At 40.0% G+C, this 10,584-nt stretch overlaps 1 protein-coding gene across 1 annotated transcript in view; it reads right to left on the reverse strand.

Annotated features, from left to right (window-relative positions):
- Nucleotides 1-1,943: 1,943 nt before the first annotated feature.
- Nucleotides 1,944-10,584, reverse strand: part of LOC103771125 (dedicator of cytokinesis protein 10-like) — a 72,286-nt gene continuing 63,645 nt past the window's right edge. The window contains exons 16-24 of the mRNA XM_008938414.1: nt 10,051-10,130; nt 8,310-8,497; nt 7,601-7,666; nt 6,643-6,735; nt 4,727-4,850; nt 4,457-4,578; nt 4,272-4,358; nt 3,740-3,832; nt 1,944-2,099 (exon numbers count right to left, since the gene is read on the reverse strand). Coding sequence (XP_008936662.1) covers nt 1,944-2,099; nt 3,740-3,832; nt 4,272-4,358; nt 4,457-4,578; nt 4,727-4,850; nt 6,643-6,735; nt 7,601-7,666; nt 8,310-8,497; nt 10,051-10,130 — 1,009 coding nt within the window. The remainder of the gene's footprint in view (nt 2,100-3,739; nt 3,833-4,271; nt 4,359-4,456; nt 4,579-4,726; nt 4,851-6,642; nt 6,736-7,600; nt 7,667-8,309; nt 8,498-10,050; nt 10,131-10,584) is intronic.

The following is a 10,584-nucleotide window of genomic DNA, read 5'->3' on the forward strand; positions in this document are numbered from 1 at the left end:
TTTTTATGTTAAAAGAACAGAGAGGAAATGGTTCATGATTCCCAAATGTCAAAAACTAGTGAAGTTTATCTCAAATTCAGGAGTATGCATCATAACAGTATGACTAAAAGGGATTATTAATATGCCTGATTCTGGTCCACATGCAAGCAGTCATTTTGGATAAGCCTGGGGATTTAAGCATTTTCTGCCAATTCTTATTATTGGATTCAAAAGCTTTGTAATTCCTTTAAGTCAGTATTTTTCAGATATCTCATTCCTTGTCGTTAGAGGGAGAAGTAAAACTTGCAGCACAACACAAAAGCTACGATAAAATTAGTTGTGCCCATTCCAATCCTCCTGATTTGAATTTGAAACAAGTGCTGGCAAAGATGAGACAAGAGTAATGATGACATGACTGGGCCTCCAGACAACTAAATAACCATGAGACAGTATAAAAGGAATAATGTTTTCTCCCCAGCCCACAAGCCAATCTATGCTCTCATTCTGTTGTTGTTGCTTTTAATACGTTCAACACGAGCTGCTTCAAGCTACGGAGAACAGGATCCACTGTGTGTCTGTACAGGGCACACCAATGAATGGCACACAGAGCAGACATGTACTCCCAGTGACACCAACTCCACCAGCACAAAGCTACCACACATATGAGGAAAAACACTGAGAATGTTTTTCTGTTGGTGTTCTTTTTTTTTATTTTTATTTTTTATTTTTTTATTTGAGTGTTTTGTTTTTGTTTTTGTTTTTGTTTTGGCCAAGCGAGCATACAGTCAAAATTTGAAGCATGACAGAATTAACATACTTTCATTTTTCTCTCTAGTCATTCAAACTATTTTTTACACAGTTGTTTCTTGTGTAGTGTTTCTTTTCCAGTCAGTTAACTGACACTGAAATTCCAGCCTGGGGCACACTTCTCTCTCTAGCCCTCACAGCAGTTGAGATGTTGGCCGTAGAGGGGTCCTGAACGACAGCCTGCCTGCCCCTCTCCCTTTGAAAACAGCATGCAGTGGTCAAATCATACATTTACAAAGAAAGGTTCTTCTAATCCTAGTGCTCAGGTGTGGTAAAACTGGACTTTTCCCTGCAAGGTGCCACAATCCTTTGAAAAGGCTATTGGGACTTGAGCTTTCCAAGGCTAGGATGAGGAAATATCCTTCCTTGCTCCTTTACATTTTCCTAATTAATCTTTCTCCAGGAACTAATTCTGAGGAACAATCTGTGGCAAGAAAGAAAATACTCACAGCAGATGAGTCTAACAGGGTTGCTGAGGACAGCTGTCATTTTTTCCTACTGGTTGTATTATAGTCCCCACGCTTACCTACTGGCAGAAGTACACCAAGAACACCTCTATGGCCAAAAGAAAATACAATGCAACTTTCTGCACTCCTGCACAGACCTGTAATAGTCTCTCCAGTACTTTTTTTTTTTCCCTGATGCCCTGATTAACAGCATCAATAAAAACAATTTAATTATGCAGAGGGTGAGAGACTCAGAAAATCATTCCAGCTGTTCGCCTGCTCACTGGAAAATGCTTCCATTGCTCTTCAGTTATTGCCAATATACACTAATTAAAACATGCCCTGGAACAGTGTGACCTGGTTGTTTGACTCTGCACTGGATGCTGCAAGATGCTGAGGTCTTCCATATTGAACTCCTCATCCTCAGACTCAAACAGAAACCAAACTCGGGGTTTGGCTTCGTAGGGCAGCACCTGGCTCCTTAAGAACGAGACCTTCACCTGTGATTGCCTCAGGGTACAGAGACAGGTCCCCCATGGTCAATGATTTCCAGGTCGTCACCAGTCAGACAATGATACCACAGATCCTCTGTGTGCTACTTGCAGAGCCCTGTGTTAAGGAGGAGGCGGGATTCTCACCTACCAAAGTCTAAATGTCACAGTCAGCCTTCATAAAAGCAGCTATAATTGGGCTACCAGCTATATTTGTACTCTAGAGTGAACTCTTCCTGCAGAAAATATTCAGATACCTGGTCACAGCCGTTGTAACTTCATCGTGGTTGTTTTGCACCAAAACCCAGAAAAGCTGATTGAGGACTACAGGAAGAAAATTCATAATTACATGGATCTTCTCGATCCTCAGCAAGTTCTGTAATGGATGTAAGAAATAAAATGAGAGATTTACAAACCAATTTTTATATTTCACTAAGAATACATATGGAACAGGAATAAAAGAACTTAATTACTATTTTCAAGACAGGCATTTCCTATTATTTTTAGGAAAAGTCATCCTTTTTATGCAGAGATCTGGTAAATGGAACTTGTTGTGGCTAAAATACTTACATTAAAAGTACAATTATAAAAGGTAGTATTAATACTCTAACCTGACTGGACTGACATTCTATCATCTTCTCTGATCAAGGACAATATCGAGCTTTTAATTAAAAAGCCCTCCTTTGAATTCCTCCTCGTTTGTAATTTCAGTCATTTCCAAATCACTCCAGGATTTCATCAAAGGTATTAAGGATTTATAAAAGCAAAACACTGTGGGGAAAATTAGTTATCCCCTGGTTATATTGCAGAGTTGATCCCTTGTTGCATACAACATTGTATAATAACTGAAATTTTTTTAAAAGGTAAACTACAAAAAGCAAATAAAGAACAGTGCCAATCCAGCAGCTCAGGTAACTGACAATGTCTAGAACGTTGTGAAACTTTTGTGGATTCCTAATCCTTGCCCAATATACTAAATGGCTTCCCGCTAGTAGCAAAGGACTTCATTCTGTAGAGGTATAGCCTCTAAATAATACAGATGCTTTGATTCTTGAAAACAACCTCTAATCATTGTTTAAAATGAAGACAGTACTTAAACACAAAGCAACCCCTTTCAGGCCTGCCTGCATCTACCAAGAAAAATATTAGCCATCTTTTGGGACTTGCCCAGAGAACTGCTGTCATTTATTGAAGCTTATTGTTTACTTATTGAAGAAAAAAACAACCCAAAACACCTCTTAGATTTTACAGACTGTTAAAAGGAAAAATAATAAATAAAGGCCACATGTACAATGTTTGAGTCAGTGCTCTGGAACAGTGTCAGAGCTCCCTTTAGTCTTATCACTTATCTTTCCATTAAAATCCAGTGAAAATGAAAACTCCGAATGTCACTGTTCACAAGCAGGTAAAGGATTGTGGCCCTACATCTGTCTGCTGCTCTTTTAATTTCCTTTCTCATAGCTTTTGCCCTCTACTGAACACAGTCACATTTAATGCTTATTCATTTCATCTCTGCAGAAATGTTCTTTCTGATTTCAGAACTTGACAGGCAAGAAGCACGCCTGATTTCTACACACAAAATACCTTCCACAGCCCTCTGGAGAGCATCCAGGGTATTGGAGTGAAAGCATAAATGGCAAGGAGGAGGTAAGCAGGTAAGTAGGAGGTGAGGAGGTATCTAAGGTAAGGGAGGACTAGCAGGACTCCTGCAGCTCGAGCAGCTACAGCTCATTTTGCTGGACATTCCTAAGCCACATCAGACCAACCTTTAACAGGATTTGAAGCTTGGCATTGGCTGGATTATCAGAGCTGATGGGGCAGATGCAGCCAGGCTCTGAATGAGAAGGGAGGTGAGACAGCCCTATGACCAGTACTGCATCCATCACCTTAGGCAGGTCTGACTGGAGCTGTCATGGCCTGTTGTCTCTTGGTAAGCCTATGCCATGTTTAGAGTTGTGTGGTGATGGGTTGGTGGAGACAATGCCCTAAACACCATTTTAATAAAGGTTTCTTTACCTTACAAGAACTGATGAAGTTTGAGGTAGGTGGCTGGGATAGATCCTTCTCCCTTTCTTGGCACTGATGGAAAAAGTTATTCAGGTATGGATCCTAAAAGGATAAACATTCACAGGACTCTGTATTACAGAAAGGATTCAGCTCCATGAACTGCCCAGAGCAATCACCTAAAGTGCCAAAGCACACGCTCAGTCTCTACTGCCTCAGACACACGACACAGAGAGACAGACCAGCCTGTTTAGTCCAATCTAAGGGATTTCAATGGCCAGATTTTTTTCCCTCCCTGGTGCTCAAATTCATTTTCTTGCTGTTTATACTGATATGACATGATTTTTCTGTTCAGATAACCTTAAATAATTTATACTTTCCTTAAAGTGTGTATGCCATCATTGTCATCTTCCCCTTCTACATGCAAATGACCTTTAAATGTTGGAGGAACAAATTCATACAAGGTTTTAAAACACCTTTTGGACATTTCTTGCCACTTTTTGTTTGTAAGCAGGTGACTAAGCTGAGAGGAAACTTGGCTTACCTGAGTATTCACTGTCGACACAACAAAAGTAGAGACTTTGAAAAGTGGTTTCCCACTATCTACCCATTTGACATCACAGCCGATCTGCTATTAAAAGAAAAACAAAATAAATTTTTCCACTTATTTTTCCTGCTTATTTAAGTGTGCATCAAATTCTTGCTGCAAGTCAAAGTATGACTTAATACCTTCCCACCAGTTGGTTCTTGAAGGCTCAAGTAACCAGGAGGCAGACTGCTTGCCACCGGCACGTTGTGCTCTTGGGAAGCCAACTGGGCGTCTTTCAGCAAAGGAAGCCACGCGTAGCCCACTGCACACAAGAGCAAATCAACATCACTCCCTAGACAAACAAGCTTCTCGAGTTCAAAGGAAGACAACAATATCCAGCCAATTCTGCAATCCTTATTTGAACGTACAGCAATTATATTTATAATTGAAAGTAATTCTACTACAGGTACCTGGTGTTTCCAGAGCCTCTTTCTTTTTGGCATTAGCTTTTGCATTTATGTCACAGGTGACATGATAAAATGAAAACAGAATGTGGTGTTTCTTATGGAGTTGAGTGGGAAGTTCAATTTTCACCTGAAATGTAAAATGTTACACCTCACTTTAGTTCAAAAATCAATTAAACCAGGCATCAGAGATGGTCTACACTGAGTGACATCTCTCGCTACACAGAAGTCTAAGCACAACCTGCCTTTGTTGACTAATGTTTGTCTGCAAGGGTAACAGATGCTCTCTTAAGGAAATTGGTTAGGATGATCATTCATCATTTTTACTTAGAATAGATTTTTCCTCTCTGTCTTCTGGACGAATATTTGCATTTATGATGAAAGAGCGTAGGATGAAAGAGGACAGAATTAAAGAGTGAGGGACCCTACTTAGAAGTCATCAGCCACACCCCAGCAGCCATCAACAGCCATCACCATTCTTGTTATTTTCAAGATGACCAGACCATAAACTAAAATGACATCTGTGCTACTGCTACGTCATCGTTTCATGGCAAAGACCAAGAAATAAAGGCTGACACAAAAATAAACTTTTATTTACAATTTCTGCTCAGTCTTAAATCCCATATCATGCCATTCATGAACTCCCACAGACTGAGGGATTAGTAACCTATTGGAATAAAAACACAAAGTAAACAAAACATGGTTACCATAGGAACTAATAAATAAGACCCTTTGCCCTTGTGAGCTATGATAAAGTTTATCCAAGCTAACCCTATGCTTAAAGTAGTTTAGAAACTGCTGATAAATGCCTCCAGTGTTAAATCAGCTGATGGGTAGGAGTCTAATACTATAAACATAGATATGAAATGGGGAATCAGACATGGAGATTAAGACAACTTCCTTGATAACATAGGACAATCTTTTCCATCCTGCACTTGCTGCACTAGGAACACTGAGGAGAGGTGCAGACCTCTTCCAGCCAAATCAACTGTTATGATCTGAATCTAGCTCTTTGTTCAAGTTCAAAGTCTCTGCCCAAACCAGATGGCTCACTAGCATCACATGAAGGACATTTTCAGGGTGTTAAAACCCAAAACACTGCTCGCCAAGGAATAGCAGGGGTTTGAGATCTCTGAAGATGTAAGGCTTTAAGTTTCACTTCAGTTCCTAACTGTGAATCTTAAAATTGACACTTCACATGTACATGATCCCCTGTGGTCTTGCCCCTGCCATCACATCCAAGTAAATCTTAACTGAAGAAGGAAGTCCAGAACAGACACGTGCCATTCCCAGCCCATCCAACACACCAGCCACCACAACAATGAAGCTCAGTTCACCTGCAGAAAGCCTGGGGGACCAATTCCTGGGGCTGGGGAAATGTAGAGGGGCACAGGCGACCAACACGTGGCAAGGGCCAACGTGTGAACTGGCCGATAGCCGCACCCCCAAAAGCAGCAGCAAGGCGGCTCGCTGCAGCCGCTACACGTCACTGCACGTTCTGTGCAGACAGACCCCTGGATCAACAAAAATGCCCCAATGCAGCCTGTGTCTCGGAGAGGGATTTGTTCTGACGTTTGGCTCCCTACTTCATCACCATGTTTATTGTTTCCATTAAATCCAGAGATGCAGCTGGACCCTTAATGTAATCCAGACGTGCATTTTAGAGAGCTCGACTGTTCCTAATTAATTCTACAGCATCTTAACTGTACTCAGAATATCTTATAAAAAGAACAATTCACTGAGTTGATTTAAGAAGAAAAAAAATAACAACCAAAAACATGAGAGTCTGTAAATCTACATAGCACAAGCCTGTCCAGATACACCAGCAACGGTAACAGGAGTATTCTTTACGCACATTTTTCTGTCTCACTGGGAAACGTGTGGGATTGGCAGACATTTAGTGAAAGAAAAAGCAGACTGACCTCATCATAGAAATCAGGATTCTGGGAATGATGTAGCACAGCGGTGTAGGCTGCCGTTGTAAACAGTGGTCCACCTGGCTTCCCATAAATACACTGACAAAAGTAATGTGCTTTAATTACACTGTGAAATTCTGCTGACGATACTTGTCTTGGTACATCTAATATGCATGTACATTGAAAACAGTATCATGAAAGACTGAGAATTACTTTGATCAAACATTAAAAGAAAGCTTTTTAATATTTCAGCATTTTTAAAAAATATTCCAGCAATTTTTTATATAGATTTCCAGTAAAAGTCTATTGACTCTGCCAAAATTACCCTACACACTACTAAGCTATGCAGACTCCTTAGACTTCCTCCTTGCTGTTAACATGTCCAGAGTTTTCTGCAATAAGCTTTACAGAAGCTATTGCCCTTTTATGCAGTTCAATAGACAACGTAACACCTTTGCTGACTTTCCAGTGTTACAAAAGCCAAGCAGTTAACAACCTCCTCACTGGCAGAGCCCAGTCTGAAGGCTCTCGATCACTGAGCAAGGGCAACTTTATCTACTGGTGGGGAAGCTACATTACAGCAACAGCCCTTGGAAAACAATATTAAGAATTTAGTCTAAGGTTCTTCAATTTTATGCCTCAGTCTATTGAAACAAGTGTCCTGAACTCAGTGAGAAATGTAGGGTAAATGATAAATTTTAGAATAAGCAAGGTGCACTATAAAAAAACAGAAGTTGTTCTCTAGCAGTGTCTTCTTTCCTCTCCACCAGCCAGAAAGCCAGCACTGTGAACTGGAATCATTATCACTAGCTGGGATCAAACAGGACCACAGTGCAAACATAGAAGGATGCATGACAACATTCACTTTTTAATTGTTGCAGGTTAGTGTAGCCCTGATTCCTGGGATTTGGAGGTAATGTCCTCAGAAACATGGTTCTCTGAATATACTCTGGTTGTGGCTCACCTTCAATGGCTTCGCTCCTTCTTCATCAGAGCTTCTAAATTCTATGCACACTGTTATATTCCGTGCCTGAAAAAACAGGAATGAATTAAAGCTCATGTCAGATATTGGGTACCCATGAAAACACAGGCAAACTGTAAGGGCTGAAATAAGCTCTTCTCAAAACCTAGGAGAAACATGCAGGTGCTGTGTCAACTTTTAAAATGCCTCTAAGTCACAAAAAATATCTCTAGAAATAATATTTCCAAGAAGATCTGACAAAATGCAACCCAGGCCTCAGATGGATTTCTTGAAAGCAGATTGTAAAGTGACCAACACTTACCCATGTCTTGTCCTGAATTAATTCTCAATCACTATGAAAACCCAAGTAATACTCAAGTTTCAATTAAGAACTACAATTATTAACCAGATTAATTTTACCTGCATGCACTGTTCTGTTAAAATACAGCTCTTCTGAAAATCATGAATGAGCTATTACCACATTATCTCCCTTTGGATCACTGACACAACTTAAAATTAATCCACAGAGTCATCCCATTAAAATTGCACCAATGTTTTATGATTCCAAAAATTGAAAAAGATATAAAGCCAAGTCAGTGACTCAGACCATCACTGTTCTCCCCTCCTTTATGGCAAGAGCTCTTTTATTTCAATAAGAGCTCATGCAGCACACTACTACCCAACTCTGGCCTGCACTGGTCACATACTGTACCTTGTTGAAGAATTTTTGGCTATCATACTTGAGGTGTTTTGGATATATGTATATTTGGTTCTTGTATACTCTGTAAGGTCGAGAGTATTTTGTTGATTCCTGTACAAACTCCTCGACTTCCACTGTAGGCTGATGCTCCCTTATGTCATTAAATGGCTTGATTGGTATAAAGGATGAAGTTACACAGTCTTCAAAAGAACAGAAAAGAAAACAATCACATATTATGGTTGTTTTTACAGTCTTACTACTAAGAATAAGTAATATTGAGATGGAACAAGTATAATCCCACCTTAACTTGCAGAATCTAAGTAATGCTGAGATGCAACAGGTCAAATCTTACCTTAAATTGCAGCAACTTCAAAACAATTACAATACATAATCCTTATATATTGCTTGAGTTAAACAATACAGTGCTGTAAAACTCTTTTGACACACACAGTATTTGATAGCATAACAGCACCATTGGTATAGGGACAGTTGCAACAGCACACACTGAAGTGATGCTGTTTCTAATTAATTTTACAGCTCAGTATCTCATTTAAGTTTTCCTATTATCTAAGAACATACTAAACGAACTGAAGAAACAAGTAGTGCAGAACTAAATTAAATATATGATGCAATTGGGATAACTGAAACCAGCTCAAGGAACAGAAGATGTGTCACCCAGAAGAGGGGTGCTTCAGTCCAGACAGGACACTCTGTCTGCCCATGCCACGGCATCACCCAGACATATAACTACAGCACCCAAGTTTTCTGTTACTCTTTTTAAATTATTTTACAGCCTTATTCAGAGTAAGGTACATTTTCCTCACGCTAAAGAGATGTTTTAGTCACAACTCTTTAGAGTAAAGGGACTTTCAGACCCTCCACAGGACCTGGGTACACACCTAGTCAGGCCCAAGCTCTTTGGACTATTTTGCCCCGTCCAAGATACCAGTTTCTTTTAATTTCAAAAATAAAAACTGCCTTAGAAATGTTAGTGAAACTATTTTGTTATCTATCACTATATGAAGATGGTATAAAGATGTGTGATGACAGATTTCACAGGAATTCAATGGATCTCAGCTTTTTGCAACAGCGGGTCACGGTTACAAGACCTGCTGGTCCTAATCTAGTGGAAGGTGTCCTGGTCTAGTGGCAGGTGTCCCTGCCCATGGCAGGGGAGTTGGAACTAAGCAATCTTTAAGGTCCCTCCCAACCCAACCCATTCTATGATTCTATGATGAAATGTGGTCCTTGAAACAGAAAATTTAAAAAAAGACAGAAGGATACAGTTAGAAGCATCTGTCTTAGCACTTGGTGCTCTGAGGCCAGAACAGCTTCTGGATGAAGTCTTCCATCTAGTCCACATTCTTGAAACCTGCTGCATGGCCCACATGTGCTCATTCACAGAGGGCAGGAGCATCACAGCCCATCATCAGTGCAAGGCCTTCTCAAGCTACAGAAGGCCACTCAGCTCTTTGGCCTGATCCCTTACAGGCCAAACAGTGGTCCTTGGACTTACACCATATGTGAATCCAGCACGTTGTGTTCCATATTGCTGGGGTGTGTCTGGCCAGGTACAGGACAAAACAAAGAATGGTGCAATGAAACGAAAACAAATCAAGAACACCCCCCTGCATACATTTTTTTTCTATAAAAAAACTGACACTTCTACAAGAACTGTCTCAAGGCAGCAGTTTTGGCTGGAGAGCCTATGACAAGTTCCTATTTCATAATTAATTACAAAGTGGAATCATACTTGGATGTTCCAAAGGAACACAATCAACTGCAATCTCCAAACAGCCAGGTATAGTCTGTATTTTGCTGATCTTCTCTGCTCTGCAACGACAGAAATGAAAACATTTTAGACAATTAGGACAAGGGAGATGTGAGCCATCATGGGAATTAATTTAATATTAAAAACAGACCCTGATTTAAGGTCTAAACGTATATAAACATATTATATATATGTTTATATTATATATTATATTAAACATATTTAACATACACCTATTGGCTATTAAACCCAAATCAACTGCAGCAGCAGGAAAGAAATGTGGTGCGGTTTGGTTTGGTTTGGTTTGGTTTGGTTTGTTCTTTTCTTTCTTGGCCTCATTCCTGCCTTCTCTTTGCAAGCAATACTATAGCATATTTTGTAGAAGAGGAAGAAGCCGATGAACCAAACTGTATGAGAACTAACTTACCCACTTTTTCTTTCTAAACTCTAAATCAAATGTTCTCTGAAGGGAATTCAGTGGCTGCTGAGACAAGAGGAGTTCACAGCATTGTGGCT

Source organism: Merops nubicus, unplaced genomic scaffold (genome assembly GCF_000691845.1).
Source record: "Merops nubicus isolate BGI_N331 unplaced genomic scaffold, ASM69184v1 scaffold21234, whole genome shotgun sequence".
Classification (NCBI taxonomy): Eukaryota; Metazoa; Chordata; class Aves; order Coraciiformes; family Meropidae; genus Merops; species Merops nubicus.